General features: G+C 35.7%; 1 protein-coding gene across 15 annotated transcripts in view; it reads right to left on the bottom strand.

Annotated features, from left to right (window-relative positions):
- The window catches only part of LOC114648100 (myelin transcription factor 1-like protein), a 647,050-nt gene that overhangs the window by 100,313 nt on the left and 527,545 nt on the right, over positions 1–19,192 (bottom strand). For all 15 annotated transcript variants that reach the window (XM_051925515.1, XM_051925514.1, XM_051925524.1 and 12 more), the window contains 2 exons: positions 2,987–3,094; positions 108–319 (listed from right to left, as the gene is read on the bottom strand). In XM_051925515.1, the coding sequence (XP_051781475.1) occupies positions 108–319; positions 2,987–3,094 (320 nt within the window). The remainder of the gene's footprint in view (positions 1–107; positions 320–2,986; positions 3,095–19,192) is intronic.

The following is a 19,192-nucleotide window of genomic DNA, read 5'->3' as shown; positions in this document are numbered from 1 at the left end:
AATAAAGAATTTTTTAAATAAAGAATCTACAACAGTAACTGGATAAATAGCTTAATTTTGTTAATAATAGTAAACAAATAACAATAATAATAAGTTACTTTTCATACCATCATAAGCTTTGGGCGATGAATCCCTGCCTTGGACCTTTGGTGCAATGGCTCGTTTTCCATAGACGTGGTTGTCATAATTGTTATAGTCAAATGTTGTCTTGGAATACTTCTCTAGTTCCTTTGCCAGGTTGGAACGAGGTGTTGTGGTTGAGACGTTGTTTTTAAAACCATATTGTGGAATTTCCAACTGCTTTACAAAGCACATAGGCCTGTAATTAAATCATATGATGAATTATAAAATTAATTTTTACAGTCATGAACATAACATAACAAAAATGTAAACATATATCCATCATACCTTGAGAATTAATTTAGTTACTTCTTTAAACAGGGGATTATCTTATTGTCATGTACATTTATGCTCTAAAACTAGTTCTTAATGCTTCTTTATATGTGACTAGAGGAAAGTTTGCATGATAGTTTTACACTGATAACATTTTTTAGGAAACTGAAGGGAGTCCCATCAGCTTTAAAGATTTCATGCACAAAGAACACAGGCAATTCAATGAACAAGGATGAACTAAAATCCAACCCCTTACTGAGTAACTGCAGGCTTAATGAAGTTTTTTGGCAAGTACTTTAAGTCTGTTTCTGAAATATAACTGGTTTTACTTAATCAAGAGCACTTTCTGTCTTAGAAATGTGCATCACTGGCTTTTTTTTTCTCTCTTTCTATGGTCTTTTTAAGTTGCACTCAGTTTTCAAAAGAAAATATATCATATAAAAACATCCCTCTTTTCTGTACACGTGATATAACAATATTACTTCTACTACTACTGCTGAAAATCCATCTCTAATTTCCAGACATAAGGAAGTTTGACTGTAGGGATGCTCCACTTATGCCAGTCTTCATCTTTCCATGTAACTAATTTAAAATCTACAAAAGTCTTTTTTCCATGACCCTCTAAGGAGAAGCTTTATTCATGGTGTCATCCATGATAAGGTATGGTATTTCGCATCAATGTAATTCTAAACTCATATTTACACAGAAGGAAAAATGACACACTCCCAAAAGCTGCCTGTATGGCAACTCCTTTGCATTTTTGTCAAAAGGTGTCTTGCTTGGCATCAGCACATACTTCAACAGAAATTGCAGAGCACCATCTCTTAATGAACCCTACTTAATCCCAATAAGAGTTTCAGAGGCCAGAGCCAATCATAGCCACATAAGGCTGCAAAGCAGTCAATTAAGTAGCATACTCATGCACTCACCCACACATACAAGCATATGGGGCCATTTTAGAATCACCAATTATCTTAAGGTGGTGGTCTTTGGATGTGGAATTAAAACAGGAGTACCCGGAGAAAAACTCAGACATGAGAATAATATGCAAACTCCACACAGACAGCATTGTTTGGACTAACATCACATACTATAACATACCATTCTCAAACCGGCAGTTTTTGGGTGCCCCAGAACTGATGTCAGCAGCACTGGGCACAAGAAAGGAATCAGCCCTGGTGAGAACATAAGTTCACCACAGGCCTCACCCACACTCACACTAACACTGAGGACAATTTCCAGTCATTGCTTCACCTAACATGCATTCTCTTTGAGAATGTGAGAGGAACTCCAAAGTACCTGGAGAAAATTTTGAACCTCTCCTATTTTAATTCTTTCCAACTGATATGACAAGTTATAGATTTTTTTAGTAGAAGTATTTTAAAAAGTAGAAATCAAACCTGCTCAAAAGAAAATACATCTCTGTTTTAATCAAGGTATAAACCATTATTCTCATTATATTGCTAGTCCTGAATATAAAATTCATTGCATTCTCTCTATTTTTAAGCAAAAACAACAATGTTGCAAGTGGTTAGAGAAGAAGTTACTAAAGCCTCACATTCTCTTTATTCGTCTTTATAAAATTAGTCATAAAAAAGCATGTAAGGTTGAACCGTTCATGGAAATAATGCAGGTATAGAAATGTTACTTGGGCTACGTATTCCATTAAGAATATTCAGATCTATGTTGGACATAATCAATTCAAATTCAATCATATTAATTATATCTTGCATATGTTCTTTACTGTTATGTCTATTGAAGAAATATTTATAAGTTTGAACCTGTTTTAAGAAATTCCTCTGTGATATTCCGGGAAAAGGGAGCCTACAAAGACTTTATTTAAATTTTTAATTCTTCTGCCATTACATATATTTTTTTATACTGACTTTACATTGCCATTTTAGGATTGTGAAGAAAGCAAGAGTAGAGTTTGAGTTTAGCAATGACTCCTATGAAATTCAACTGCTTGTCCTTATATTGATCTTGTGCAAATAATCTTAATGTCTCTTAATTACTGATCTCATTTATTCAGTCATTCTGCTGCCAGATTTTGGGTACCAGACAGTGTGAAAAGCAAGCACAAGGGACATCACTTGTGCTTACCAAATGTGCTCAATTTGATATTTTACACAAAGCAAAAGCAGCTTTGTAAATTTTGTTCAGATTTTATTAATTGTCAACCATATTAATCTGTAATATCTCAAAACATTCCTGTCCCCACTGTTGTTTAAGAAGTGAGAAGTAAACATGTACCCTGCAATTACACATATCGGTATATAGTAGTTCCCATGTAACCACCTTATATCTTAAATGGTGTATATATTCAAACATTTACCACCCTGTCATAATAGTAAAAAAACATACATATTTTGATTGCATCTTATTGTTTTTGTGGTCTCCACCTTAACTTTCTAATTAAATGTAATATTCATTATTATAGTTATACTATATAGGCTATAAAAAGAAGTAAAATAGATTTAACAGGCTACAAATAGATTTATGAAGCTGAATATTCCCTTTAAATAATACAAATAACTGAACATTTTGTATACAAAGATGGTGAACTATATGCCAAATAGAAAACATTCAGTACCTTAAAACACGGTCAGATGCTTGGTTTGTTTTTGTTCCGTCGCAGGTCTGATGCTTTTCTTGAGCCTTAGCCAGCTTCTCTGCCGCAGCAATAGGACACCCAGAGAGGCTGCATAAGCATTAAAGCAATTGAAGATTGTTGGCAAAGGGACAAGTGTGCAAATCATTTTTCAGTTACTATACATTTTTAAATTTCTAATAATTAAATTTTATTAAAGCTAAACATCAGTGATTTTTACATATAGGTATATCTTAAGATGAATCAAAGTTGTATACCAATTACTTATAAAACAATTAACACATTAAATTTACTGGCATTTTTATATACTATATACTATATATATATAAAACAATGTAGTTATTATTGTTTCAGGTCAATACATTTCTAGATTGCGTTTTTGCTAGTGGCAGTATTAGCTAGTACTTTTAAGAAATATCACATTCCATCTTCCTCTTTTAAACATAAAACAAACGTTTGTCAGATTTCAGAGAAATGGTTTATTGCCATCACTTGTAAGCTTCTGTGGTTTCTACCAAAAGAAAATTCCAGTCTTTTCAAAGAGGTGATGCCTCTCTGAGTCAATGGAAAAAGAGAATGTAAGATCTGTTCGTCCCATGGAGTTTACGCAGATCCCTGTGGAATTTCTTTTCTTCCATGCTTTCATGTTTTATACAGTTTTGTGGGCTTTACTGTAAAGCAGTTTACACAACATTTTTATATGTCCAGAATTTAAGAGAAAAAGGAGAATATTAAACTGAGTTCATTCAAAGCTAAGGTAAATTCCTTTAGGTCTTCTAACCAAATCATTACAAAATTGTATGTGATAGCAAAATTTATCTGTAAAGAAGGCTAATGCTACTGCAGATTTATACAATGAGTTTAATGATGAAGCATTATGGAAAATTAATATAGCAAGCCCAAAAAATACTCTTGCACCTGGGTACACTATCTTTAATAAGAATGAGAGGGTAATAGTTTAAATTAACAACAATTAATTACAAATATAAAAGAAGAGAGGATAATAGTTGTATGAGTGGAATGGCTTGCAAACAACTCACTTTCTTTCAAATGCAAACATTTTAATGTACAGTAATGCATTTCTTTTCATTTCTTTTTCAAACACCTTAATAAAAACAATCATCTTTTTTCTATCACTGTTTTTCCTTTTTTGAATTAATTAGAAATGTTATATAGTTCATAACTGCTGAGCACAAAAAAACATCTTTTTCACTGCATCACTGATGGACCACATGTTGGGTTAATTCTTATATGATAACATTCTCATACTTGTATGGTTAACTCAATACAGGGCTGTGAAAGGGGCAGATCTATCCCAGCAGTGTTGCCAACAAGGCCAAAGCATCCTCAGACATGGTACTGGTCTATCGCAGGGCCCATGCACACACTCGACGCCACATTTTCAATGGCCTAAGACAGAATTACCAAGCAACATAAAATGCACGTATTTGGGCATGTGAGAGGAAAATGAAAGTACCTGGAGTAAAACTCCATACAGCGAACAACTGTGTGCTGGGTTTTTATGCAGGATGCTAGAGCTATGAGACAGCAGTGTCAAGTAGTGTGCCACCATGCAGCCTTGAAATGAATGAACACCAACACAGCCATTCTTTAAGTTCTTTAATTTAATAAATTAGATTTATCTTTAAAATTTTCAGTTTGAATATTCCATTGTTATATTGTTAAACAAAAGCAATCATTGTTCCCCCTTCTTATTTAACATTATTTTATGAAAACTGGCCTATTGTTTAATGTGAGTTTATGTAAATTATTATTTTTTCAACAAATTCTAATTAATGTATGTTTAAAAACTCAACTTTACTTAAAACAGCAAATTCAAAGACTTCAACAAAATGCTAAACCAACTACAATAAATTAGTGTTCTTTGTAGTTCCATAAAAAGACTCTTATTTCCTACTGTTAAGAAACCATCAGGAAACAATTTTTTCTAACATATCTGCAGGTATTTTTTTTCTTATTTTTGGACGGACCATATGAAAATACATAATTATAGAATTTGACAGTAAATACACGAGCAACAGAAAACACTGCACTAAAATGAAAACATAACAATTACTTTAAATGTCCAGTTAGACTTATATTTCTATTAAAAACTTCTCAGTTGACAGTGTAAGTGACTCATAAGTTGACAGTGTAAGTGACTCATAACTAATATCTAGAGTTGGTCTCCCTAAAGAAATAGATAAATGTTGAAAAATTGATATCTGTTGCTGCACGCTCTGTTCTAATCCTGTACATCATGTGAAGAGGCACCCTTTATAGATGAAAGATGTCATCTAGTACATTTTTATTCTAGGGACTGGCAACCACCTTTGATGATTTTGAAGTTTCCAGTTTTATTCCCCAGAGGCAAACTAGAAACAGAATTAGGCAACCAAGCACAACAGCAATGACCTACATATAAATTTCAGAGCTAACAGCAAATCCTTCCTTAATCTCCTGTATTTCCAGTTCACCTGATGTTGTTATGTAGCAAAGAAGTATTGTCAAAGATCATTTAAATCATTTCTGATTTTAGTCTAGTAAGCACCAAAAGAAAGACATGGAAATACTTAAATATCATTTACCAGCTACATACATACATGGTACTTTCTTTTCTATCAAAATTAGTTTTCATATTTCCTAAACCTCTACCAGTAGTGCACTTGCCATGTAGATCCTCAGCTGAATTAGTAAGACCCATGTCTTCTACTCAATGTTTTTTTAGCTTCCACTATTACTAAGCAGAACATGAAAAAGACAGTCTTTTGAAAGTAATTTCATCCAAAACATTAAGACCATTTTGTGAATTGTTTTATATTTATTATTGCAATAATATTTTCTATTTTTCTTCGTTTTTACTATCCATCCATTTTCCTAACCCACTTATCCAGAACAGGCTCATAGGACAGCTGAAGCCTATCTCATCAATCATCAGACGCAAGGCAGGAACAACAGCCCAGAGTGCCAGCCACTTGCAGGGTGAACATATACCTACAAATACATTCACTAGGCCCAGTTTAGCCTTGCCAATTCACCTAACCTGACATCCTCTACAGAGTGAACTACATAGCACTGTAAATTCTGGATTTTTAAGTTTAGTCATTGTTAATAGGGCCAGCCTGTGGCACTAGTAATTTATGTTATTATGGAATTTACTTTTTGTGGGTGTACACAGGATTACCAGCACCGCGATCAATGATCTTAAAATATTCATTTTGAGAATGAAAAGTTAAATGAGAAAATATTCAGTATAATACTCATTAGATCTGTTAAATTATCACTTGAGTTGGCCCAGATTTTAATAATGGATTTTTTTTTGTAAAATGAATTTATAATAAAGAATCAACAAAACAAGAGCTAACAGTTGTTACAGTTAGAGACATTATTTACACCAAGCTAGGATTACATTATTTTAGGCCATCATTTTATAACACTCCTATGAAAAGCCATATATTACTTAAAGTTTTAAGTGAAAGACTAATCCAGACTTGGGGATGTTTGTGGTGGAAACGCACTGAGCTTCAAAGACCAACTTTGTTTAAGTACCTCACTTAAATTTAACTTAGAGGCATGTCTGGGAAGCAGGAAGTTCAAGTGCCTAGTTATATAACAGGCCCAGGTATTAAATTTAAATTCACACTAACCATTGTCTGTGACTTGCCTATTATCTTTTTTCTCCAAAAACTCTGTTCTCCTCTTAAATCTCAGAGACACGTATCACAGGTTAATTGGAGACTATAAGCTGGCCAGTACTATATAAGAAAGTAGGCATGAGTATGCTCTGCAATGGTGTGGTGCCTTAGGTGCCTTGAGTATGGGAAAGGTGCTATAAAAATAAAATGTTTTATTATTATCCAAGGCTGATTGATTCCTGCCTTTTTCCAAAGTCTACTGAAATAGGTTTCAGTGGTCTGCAACACATGATCAGAAAATGTGGGTTTACCCAAATGTAGTTGATTAAACTAGAAAAGATACACTAACACCTGCTTCTTGTAATTCATAGTCTGAGATATCTATGGTGACAATCATGAATTCATAACCATATGTCTTCATTTTGTCTGCTGAAAAATGAATATTAAAGCAAATGTTATGTTTGTTGTTTAATTTTATTCATTTTTTATTTAGAATTCACTAATATCTGGACATTCTTTTTCCATTTTGAGGACATATCTAGAAAGAAAATCAGAAGCAATGTATGTAAGGCAAAACTTGATTCTAAATGTAATAACAGTCCATGACACAGTGCGTATACAAAAACCTGCCCTCACTCATACTAGAACAAATCACTGTTATTAATAAGAAGTAGTAGAAAACCCAAGTGCCTTTGAATATCCTGACACAGCAATGGATATGCATCATACTTATAAAAATAATACACATACATAAAAATCTGAAATAGAACTGTTATGAATGTATAAGTAAGCCCATTTACCAGAAAGTATGAAGAAAACCATTAATTTGCTCAGTAACAAATATACTAATTGATAAATGTAATTGTAATTATACTGTGTAATTTATACCTATCAAAGTAATACAAAAAAAGTAACAGTGAAAAAAAAGTATAAAGATGCCATAGCTACAAAAAGAGACTTTATTATATAACATTTTTTTATTTTTATAATTTATTAGTGGGATACACGTTGCTGCCTGGAGTGGAATAAAGTGCCGGTGTGGTCACTAAATAAATTCCCTAAAGGAAAGATTTTGGCCTCAAACAAAATTTCACTGACTAAAACTACACTGGAGAGCAACTTTGAATAGATGTGCCTATAAACAGGTTCTAGGAGAACTTCAGTGCTAAATTGCAGATAATTTTCTTTGTGGTGACTTCATCTAGATCCTAGCTTTTATTTCATGGGGTAGCATCATATTGGGTATTTTTAAGAGTGCTGCTCATTCTTGTTTCTAGTGTTTTCTTGCTCTGATTCTACAGTAGGTGATTAAAAGGCACATGATGCCCATGCCGTGATATTATTGTAGACATAGCAGTCTCTAATGTTAGAAAAAAATCAGTTTCTGCTTTTGATATAATTATTTCCTGAAAAACATAATTCCAGACCTATTGAAAACTTTGATTCATCTTATCTTAAACTTATTCATCTTTGGTTTGCACTTCAAAGAAAAAATAAAAATGCAGACCTCTATGTAAGTTCTTGCAATTTTGACATTTATCATCATTTATTAAAAAAAAAAAAAAAAATTATATATATATATATATATATATATATATATATATATATATATATATATATATATATATATATACAGGTGCTGGTCATAAAATTAGAATATCATGACAAAGTTGATTTATTTCAGTAATTCCATTCAAAAAGTGAAACTTGTATATTAGATTCATTCATTACACACAGACTGATGTAATTCAAATGTTTATTTCTTTTAATTTTGATGATTATAACTGACAACTAATGAAAGTCCCAAATTCAGTATCTCGGAAAATTAGAATATTGTGAAAAGGTTCAATATTGAAGACACCTGGTGCCACACTCTAATCAGCTAATTAACTCAAAACACCTGCAAAATCCTTTAAATGGTCTCTCAGTCTAGTTCTATAGGCTACACAATCATGGAGAAGACTGCTGACTTGACAGTTGTCCAAAAGACGACCATTGACACCTTGCACAAGGAGGGCAAGACACAAAAGGTCATTGCTAAAGAGGCTGGCTGTTGACAGAGCTATGTGTCCAAGCACATTAATAGAGAGGCGAAAGGAAGGACAAGATGTGGTAGAAAAAAGTGTACAAGCAATAGGGATAACCGCACCTTGGAGAGGATTGTGAAACAAAACCCATTCAAAAATGTGGGGGAGATTCACAAAGAGTGGACTGCAGCTGGAGTCAGTGCTTCAAGAACCACCACGCACAGACGTATGCAAGACATGGGTTTCAGCTGTCGCATTCCTTGTGTCAAGCCACTCTTGAACAAGAGACAGCGTCAGAAGCGTCTCGCCTTTGGACTGCTGCTGAGTGGTCCAAAGTTATGTTCTCTGATGAAAGTAAATTTTGCATTTCCTTTGGAAATCAAGGTCCCAGAGTCTGGAGGAAGAGAGGAGAGGCACAGAATCCATGTTGCTTGAGTTCCAGTGTAAAGTTTCCACAGTCAGTGATGGTTAGGGGTGCAATGTCATCTGCTGGTGTTGGTCCATTGTGTTTTCTGAGGTCCAAGGTCAACACAGCCGTCTAACAGGAAGTTTTAGAGCTCTTCATGCTTCCTGCTGCTGACGAACATTATGGAGATGCAGATTTCATTTTCCAACAGGACCTGGAACCTGCACACAGTGCCAAAGCTACCAGTACCTGGTTTAAGGACCATGGTATCCCTGTTCTTGATTTGCCAGCAAACTCGCCTGACCGTAACCCCATAGAAAATCTATGGGGTATTGTGAAGAGGAAGATGCAATCTGCCAGACCAAACAATTCAGAAGAGCTGAAGGCCACTATCAGAGCAACATGGGCTCTCATAACACCTGAGCAGTGCCACAGACTGATCGACTCCATGCCATGCCGCATTGCTGCAGTAATCCAGGCCAAAGGAGCCCCAACTAAATATTGAGTGCTGTACATGCTCATACTTTTCATGTTCATACCTTTCAGTTGGCCAACATTTCTAAAAATCCTTTTTTTGCATTGGTCTTAATTGATATTCTAATTTTCCGAGATACTGAATTTGGGACTTTCATTAGTTGTCAGTTATAATCATCAACATTAAAAGAAATAAACATTTGAAATACATCAGTCTGTGTGTAATGAATGAATCTAATATACAAGTTTCACTTTTTGAATGGAATTACTGAAATAAATCAACTTTGTCATGATAGTCTAATTTTATGACCAGCACCTGTATATATATATATATATATATGTATATATATATATATATATATATATATATATATATATATATATATATATATATGAATGGAAGAGAAGGTCTGTGATACGGTTTGCATATTTGCAGCTGGAGATCCACGAAGGGAGAAAAAAGAATCACGTATCATAAAATAGTTTTATTCCTAAGCTTTCAACCCCTATCAGGGGTCTTTATCAGAGGATAATGCTTAGACTTACAAGAATCAAAGGCAATATATAGCAACATATTCGGTGGGGGGTGGGTGGAGGTGACTAAGTCAGTATGATCAAGGGGTTGTTGTATAGTTTATTTATTGTGTACATGTCCTTCTTAAGTTGGCATATGCTGGATTTATTTCCAAGTGTCTGTTGATGGCGTTTTCATCTGATAGCCAAGACTCGGCCAACTCTCTGGCACTTTTAGTACTGGCCTTAAATTTTACTTTTACGTTGTCCCAGTTGAATGTGTGTCCTGTCGATTTAGTATGTGCATATATCAAAGATAGTGCGTCCTTTCTTCTGACGGCGTTGCGATGTTCCTGTACACGTGTTGAGATTCCTTTTGACGTTTGTCCTATGTATACCGCTGAGCAAGAATTGCATGGAATACTATAAACTGCGTTTCGTGTTTCGGCTGTCGATTTCTTGTTTTTAGCATTAAACAGGACCGTGCGCAGATTGTTCGTGGGTTTATGTGCTATTCTGATGCCCCACTTGGTCAGGGTGCGTGCAGTGCCTTCTGACACATTATGGTGATAAGGGAGTGAATGCCAGGTGGGGTGGGGGTTCTGATTTAAGTCGATTGTATGCTGATTCCTTTGGAGTCTGCTGTGTAGACTCCGATTAATGAATGTTTTTGAGTATCCGTTCGAGGTGAAAAGGTGGAAGAGATAGCGTCTCTCATTAATTTTTGTTTCCTTGGTATTACAATGAGTGTGGACTCGTTTGAATAGGGTTTTCACGCAGCTCCGTTTATGAGATACCAGGTGGTTGCTGGAGAAGTGTAGAATCTTGTCTGTGTAGCATTGTTTGCGGTAAACACTTGTGGTCAGGGTGGCGTCATTATTTCTTTTGATGTAAATGTCCAGGAAGCTGATGTGTATAGCACATAAACCCACGAACAATCTGCGCACGGTCCTGTTTAATGCTAAAAACAATAAATCAACAGCCGAAACACGAAACGCAGTTTATAGTATTCCATGCTATTCTTGCTCAGCGGTATACATAGGACAAACGTCAAAAAGAATCTCAACACGTGTACAGGAACCTCGCAACGCCGTCATAAGAAAGGACGCACTATCTTTGATATATGCACATACTAAATCGATAGGACACACATTCAACTGGGACAACGTAAAAGTAAAATTTAAGGCCAGTACAAAAAGTGCCAGAGAGTTGGCCGAGTCTTGGCTATCAGATGAAAACGCCATCAACAGACACTTGGACATAAATCCAGCATATGCCAACTTAAGAAGGACATGTACACAATAAATACACTATACAACCCCCCCACCCCCCCTTGATCATACTGACTTAGTCACCTCCACCCACCCCCCACTGAATGTGTTGCTATATATTGCCTTTGATTCTTGTAAGTCTAAGCATTATCCTCTGATGAAGACCCCTGATAGGGGTTGAAAGCTCAGGAATAAAAACTATTTTATGATACGTGATTCTTTTTTCTCCCTTCATGGATCTCCAGCTGCAAATATATATATATATATATATATATATATACAATAGGTTTTGAGATGTCTGATTGATGGAAATACAGTAAAAGCCACTCAAAGGTGGGCATTGGAGGCATTATGCACTGCACGAGCTCCAGGACTATATAGCCACCTTGTCCTTGATTACAAGAATTAGATGTGTATATTGATTTTGGAGAGGAATCAACGATAAAATGAGAAAGTAGTGAAATACAAAATCACCAGGGCTGCAGTACTATTATTTATGGGGAAAAAGAATGAAAACTACAAAGAATCTGCTGAACTGAAGTCCACTTTTAAGTAGCTCCTTTTTGAATATTCCATAATAAGTGACAAGTAAATGTTACAAAATTAAGACAGATTGAAAGTAAGGGAAATGCTGATCTTCAATAGAAGTGTAGCATCATGGTCAAGGCAGGCGTCATGTCACCAAAATCTTTGTCAATAGATACCAAAGCCTGATATAAATGAATAAATAATCCATCCATCCATTTTCTAACCCGCTGAATCCGAACACAGGGTCACGGGGGTCTGCTGGAGCCAATCCCAGCCAACACAGGGCACAAGTCAGGGAACCAATCCTGGGCAGGGTGCCAACCCACCGCAGGACACACACAAACACACCCACACACCAAGCACACACTAGAGCCAATTTAGAATCACCAATCCACCTAACCTGCATGTCTTTGGACTGTGGGAGGAAACCGGAGTGCCCGGAGGAAACCCACACAGACACGGGGAGAACATGCAAACTCCACGCAGGGAGGACCCGGGAAGCGAACCTGGGTCTCCTAACTGCGAGGCAGCAGCGCTACCACTGCGCCACCGTGCCGCCCTGAATAAATAATAGATACTATAAATAAACAAATAGACCTTTTTATGAGGAGCTTTTTCGGAGTAACACAAGGACAGTTGATGGAAAATACTGCCATATGTGTCACAAAGAGAAAATAGGGATTTGTGGTTTAGAACCTTTGGAATAATCAGAAACAGTGGAGAATGAGACATATATAAAAAAAACATGAGCTATAAATCTGGTTTTATTTTGTTGAACAAGTAAATTATTACTATTAATTATTTAATATTGTAAATAGCACAATTTATATAAAACTAAAAATGCTGATGTGTTTGACCTGCTCACAAGTTTAATATGTTGCTTTTCGTTAAAGAATACTAAAATACAAACTTTTAATTGCCTATTGCCTTGTAAATATTTGAAGGCAGACTAGATATAAAAATAATCTGTTACATCCACCACTAAAAAAACAACAAAAAGACTGGAGAGAGTTGTGTAGCTATTATGATATATTAACTTATATGTTTTACTGAATACTGTGAACATATTTTGAAGAGTACTTTGTTTTTATGCCTTGGTTACTAGACACCAAGAGCCTCATGCATAACGTTGTGCATAAAACTCGCACTAAAACTTGGCGTACATCCAGACAAAAGTGGAAATGTGCGTATGCAAAAAAAAAAAAATTCAGATGCACAAAACCGTGCATAAGCCAATTTCCACCCACTTCAGCTCCATAAATCTTGGTCAGCATGAATAATAATGCATGTTCACGCACCTGCAGTCCCACCCCGACTATTTTAATATGGAAATTAATATAAATATCACCATTCCCATTCAGTGTTTGGTTAAAAGACAATGGCAAAAGCTCATGAAAAAACAGAATTTCAGCGAATGCGAATTGGAGGCAAGGAAAAATGTACTATTTGTTGGTATAAACAACAAAAGGAAGTTGATCAAGAGATACATAGTGGCGGAGACACTCAAAAGGTCAAGTTAAAAAAGTTGTATAGTGCTCGAAATAAAAAAAGAAGTGGTCAGATATCAAAGTCGCTATGAAAAGGCGACTCATAGCCCACTGTCTTAGTGTCATATGGAAGTGTATTAGGGTACAGAAAAATAGGGACACAGTGAAGAGGCTGAATTGTCGACTTTAATTTACAAATTTCTAAATTAAACCTTGTAGTTCTTTAACCTTGTAGTTTATTTTGTCATTAAAGTAGAATGCTGTAAACTTCATCTTAAAATCAATATTTAATTTACTAGAGTTTATCAGATCCTATTGTAACTAAAGTAGCATGTTAAATGCTTCGTATTCTATGTGTTCAATGCGTGTGAATCACTACTTGCTTCTCAAATGAGCTTTTTCTTCAAGCGGGATGGCCTGCATCCGAATAGATTTGGCGCCCGGGTCCTCTCCGAAAACTTCGCTAAGGTAATTCGTTTATCTTCACTATCTGTTTCTACTCTCAACCCCTTCCGTAATGCTACTGCTGTGCTAGGACATGATAATTGCTTAACAAAATCTTCCGTAAAAGTGCACAACATTAATACTCTAGTAACCAATCTCAATGCATATAGAAAATCTAGGCAATACGGCATAAACACCAATAATTTAATTACAATTACTACTTTAGATGAACATCCATCCATTTTCCAACCTGCTGAATCCGAACACAGGGTCATGGGGGTCTGCTGGAGCCAATCCCAGCCAACACAGGGCACAAGGCAGGAACCAATCCCGGGCAGGGTGCCAACCCACCGCAGGACACACACAAACACACCCACACACCAAGGCCAATTTAGAATCACCAATCCACCTAACCGGCATGTCTTTGGACTGTGGGAGGAAACTGGAGCGCCCGGAGGAAACCCACGCAGACACGGGGAGAACATGCAAACTCCACGCAGGGAGGACCCGGGAAGCGAACCCAGGTCCCCAGGTCTCCCAACTGCGAGGCAGCAGCGCTACTCACTGCGCCACCATGCCGCCCCTTTAGATGAACAATGTATTAAAACTATAAAAACAGACTATAGATTAAATAAAAAATACACACAGAGCGGCGCTAACAAAAATAACTTAGTTCCTGTTCCAAATATCAATAACGCACATAGTATTCATCTCAGCCCCTCCGAAACATTAAATATGGCACTATTAAATGTTAGAGCTTTAACTAACAAGACGTTTTTTATCAACGATATTCTTAGAAATCGCCTTAGTCAATGGGTGGGCTTCTCTGGCAGTGTCTTAAATTGGTTTGAATCCTACCTGGTAGGGAGAAAATTCTTTGTTAGTTATGGTAATTACAACTCAAAGACACATGATATCCTATATGATGTTCCACAAGGCTCTATTCTGGGTCCACTGCTTTTCTCAATCTACATGCTTCCATTAGGTCAGATAATCTCAGGGCACAACGTGAGCTACCACAGCTATGCTGATGACACACAGCTGTATTTATCAATAGTGCCTGACGACCCCGATTCTCTTGATTCACTAACACAATGTCTTACTTGTATTTCTGAATGGATGAACAGTAATTTTCTAAAGCTAAATAAAGAGAAAACTGAAATTTTAGTGATTGGCAATAACGGATACAATGAGGCTATTAGAAACAAACTGGATGCATTAGGATTAAAAGTCAAGATGGAGGTAAAAAGCTTAGGGGTAACTGTTGACTGTAATCTGAATTTTAAATCGCATATTCATCAGACCACTAGGACAGCATTTTTTCACTTAAGAAACATTGCAAAAGTTAGACCTCTTATATCATTGAAAGATGCTGAGAAATTAGTTCACACGTTTGTTTTCAGTCGACTAGATTACTGTAACGCACTCCTCTCAGGACTACCCAAAAAAGACATAAATCGTTTGCAACTAGTGCAGAATGCAGCTGCTAGAATCCTAACTAGGAAAAGAAAATCCGAGCACATCTCTCCAGTTTTGATGTCACTACACTGGTTACCTGTGTCATTCAGGATTGACTTTAAAATTCTGCTTATGGTTTATAAAGGCCTTAAATAATCTCGCTCCATCTTATATATCGGAATGTCTGACACCTTATATTCCAAATCGTAACCTTAGATCTTTAAATGAGTGTCTCCTTAGAATTCCAAGAGCAAAATTTAAAAGAAGTGGTGAGACGGCCTTCTGCTGTTATGCACCTAAAATCTGGAATAGCCTGCCAATAGGAATTCGCCAAGCTAATACAGTGGAACATTTTAAAAAACTGCTAAAAACACATTTTAACATGGCTTTCTCATAACTTCACTTTAATTTAATCCTGATACTCTGCATATCCAATTCATTATAATAGCTATTCATGGTGGCTCTAAAATCCGTACTAACCCTTACTCTCTCTTCTGTTTCTTTTTCCGGTTTCTTTGTGGTGGCGGCTTGCACCACCACCATCTACTCAAAGCACCGTGATGTTCCAACATTGATGGATTAAAAGCCAGAAGTCTGCATGACCATCATCATCAAGTCCTTCTGTGAGAACCTTAAATACAAAGAGGACTATTTCATTTTTGTTAGGTAGAATGCCCAGAGGGGACTGGGCGGTCTCGTGGCCTGGAACCCCTGCAGATTTTATTTTTTTCTCCAGCCATCTGGAGTTTTTTTTTGTTTTTTCTGTCCTCCCTGGCCATCGGACCTTACTCTTATTCTATGTTAATTAATGTCTTATTTTAATTTCTTACTTTGTCTTTTATTTTTCTTTTCTTCATTATGTAAAGCACTTTGAGCTACTTTTTTGTATGAAAATGTGCTATACAAATAAATGTTGTTGTTTTCTTACGGCACTGATCTCCACTTATAGTACATTACATTCATGATATTACAGTTCTCTGAACATTTTAGAATACTAAGATGTATACTTGGTATCCTTTTTATGATGAAATGCATTATAGCATATATTAAAAATGGGGACACGGTAGTGCAGTGGTAGCGATTAGCTGGCATCCTGTCCATGGATTACTCCTGCCCCCCAGCAAGATGCATGCTGGGATGTGCGCAATCCTCAATGAAATAATTTACTGCAGCAGTACTGTGTCTGTCAAACATACCAACCCCCAATTCCTGCCCTTCCTTTTCTTTCTCTACATAACCAATTGCCACAATAAGCTCTGAAATGTCAAACTAGCTGTAAGCTAATTTCAGTGTATTTGATAAAGCCGCATCAGGGATGTGAATCTAAAAATCAATGAGAAACCACACAGGAACAGTAGCACTGTTTTGACATTTGCAAAACTGAGTGGCAACTTGAGTATGTACAGGGTAAGGCTGGCATGAGAATGTGTGTGGCTTTATGAGAAGTTTAGTTTTTATACATCTCGAAGTCAACGTTGAAACGAGCGTATGCAACATTTTTGTGCGTACACACCAATTATACATGAGGCCCCAGGTTCTTACAGTGGAAATTACACATTTACGTCTTGTCTTAATCTGCATGTAACTGTACAAAGTATACAAATACAAATATAAATAATACAAACATCTATACTATACAGACTGATCCTGGACAAACTAGGGTCTTAAGAAGAATCTTCTTCTTGGACACCCACAACCTCAAACTTCTTACCCCAACCCTTCCTGAATCCACAGCATTAGTATTTGTTATAACAGCTTTAATTTGAACAAAACATATATAAATAAATAATAAATAAACAAAGAAGCACATATTACAAGCTTAACTCTAACTTTTAAACATCAAAAATAGAAATACTTTTTTTAAATATAATTGAAACTTTAAAGGGGATGTTTATGTGTTTTTATAATAATAATAATAATAATAAAAATACCACTACTACTACTAATAATATTATATAAAATACTACTTCTTCTCCTAAAAATAATAATATAAAATACAACTACTATTATTACTAATATATAAAATACTACTGTACTACTACTACTAATAATAAAAATAATTAAATCTAAACTATTAATACTAATACTGATCAAACTTATTTAATGCAGAAAATATACAGACAAAATTAAATTACATATTTACATATTTAAAAAAAAAGAATATATGAATATATATCAGCTTCACTTATGAATTTATCTAAAATTCATTTGGTCTTTCCAATGACAGCAGAAACCAATAAGGCATTAACTAAATTAATAATGTTAAATACCAATAAAATTAGCCAACAACTGAAGTTATCTTGAGCTAATTGCTCTTTTTGTATATCAAAGTTGCTTGTGTGGTGCTATTCCACAATTCAGGCAGTAACAAACTAGTAAACAAGAGAGCCTGCATGTTAGTGAAGGTCGACTAGTGTTAGCAACCTTTATCAAGGTTCATAGGCCTATATGGTGACAATTATTAATCCATTATAATGTGTCAGCTAGGTACTGTAATACCAGATAATTTTTGTTAAAAACTATTATACATTATGCTATTGTTACTCCATTTTATTCCAGTAAATAATTAGCTTATACAAAATTATATACAAAATATACAAGTAGGTGTAACCACTGTCAAGATAAAATTGAAATAGTAAACTAATTTGGGAATTTTTTTTAATATACAAACTTTGTACAGTGTAATCTGTTTGAAATATGTCAACAAAAACTGAATGGTCTCGACAAATTTCTTTCAAGAATAAGTGGCCAAATTTCAACAAAATGAGTCCACGGTGGGCCAAGCTGTTTCATGCAAACAATGAGACAGACAGACAGACAGACAGATATGGATATATTATATGAAAATGTATCTAAAAAAGGTTTACAACTTTGGGCCAGTGTGCCTGTTTGCGTTGTGTTTTAAGGAGTAGTTTCATCTTATATTTTAACACATTTTATTTATTGATTTCATTGTTTTACGTGACATTTCATTACTACAAAATTTTAAATATAAATTAATACAATGTGTGAAGTGATTATTTTATCTTAAAAAAAATCACAGCATCATTTTTCCAATAAAAAGTAGTGGTTACAATATAGAACGATACATATGAAATTGATAATGCTATTGTGTTTCTGCTATTATTTACAGTAATCCCTCGCTATATCGCGCTTCGCCTTTCGCGGCTTCACTCCGTCGCGGATTTTATATGTAAGCATATTTAAATATATATCGCGGATTTTTCGCTGCTTCGCGGGTTTCTGCGGACAATGGGTCTTTTAATTTCTTGTACATGCTTCCTCAGTTGGTTTGCCCAGTTGATTTCATACAAGGGACGCTATTGGCAGATGGCTGAGAAGCTACCCAGCTTACTTTTCTCTGTCTCTTGTGCTGACTTTCTCTGATCCTGACGTAGGGGGATTGAGCAGGGGGGTTGTTCGCACACCTAGACGATACGGATGCTCGTCTAAAAATGCTGAATGATTATCTTCACGTTGCCATCTTTTGTGCAGCTGCTTCCTGAAAAGACATGCTGCACGGTGCTTCGCATACTTAAAAGCACGAAGGGCACGTATTGATTTTTTTATCTGTCTCTCTCGATCTCTCTCTCTCTGTTCCTGACGGAGGGGGTGTGAGCTGCCGCCTTCAACAGCTTTGTGCCGGGGTGCTTCGCATACTTAAAAGCCAAACAGCCCTATTGATTTGTTTGCTCCTTTGAAGAGGAAGATATGTTTGCATTCTTTTAATTGTGAGACTGAACTGTCATCTCTGTCTTGTCATGGAGCACAGTTTAAACTTTTGAAAAAGAGACAAATGTTTGTTTGCAGTGTTTGAATAACGTTCCTGTCTCTCTACAACCTCCTGTGTTTCTGCGCAAATCTGTGACCCAAGCATGACAATATAAAAATAACCATATAAACATATGGTTTCTACTTCTCGGATTTTCTTATTTCGCGGGTGGC

The sequence above is a fragment of the Erpetoichthys calabaricus genome, chromosome 3, assembly GCF_900747795.2.
Source record: "Erpetoichthys calabaricus chromosome 3, fErpCal1.3, whole genome shotgun sequence".
In the NCBI taxonomy this organism is placed as follows: domain Eukaryota; kingdom Metazoa; phylum Chordata; class Cladistia; order Polypteriformes; family Polypteridae; genus Erpetoichthys; species Erpetoichthys calabaricus.
Note: the sequence above shows the minus strand (reverse complement) of the source record. Positions and strands in the feature narration are given on the sequence as shown.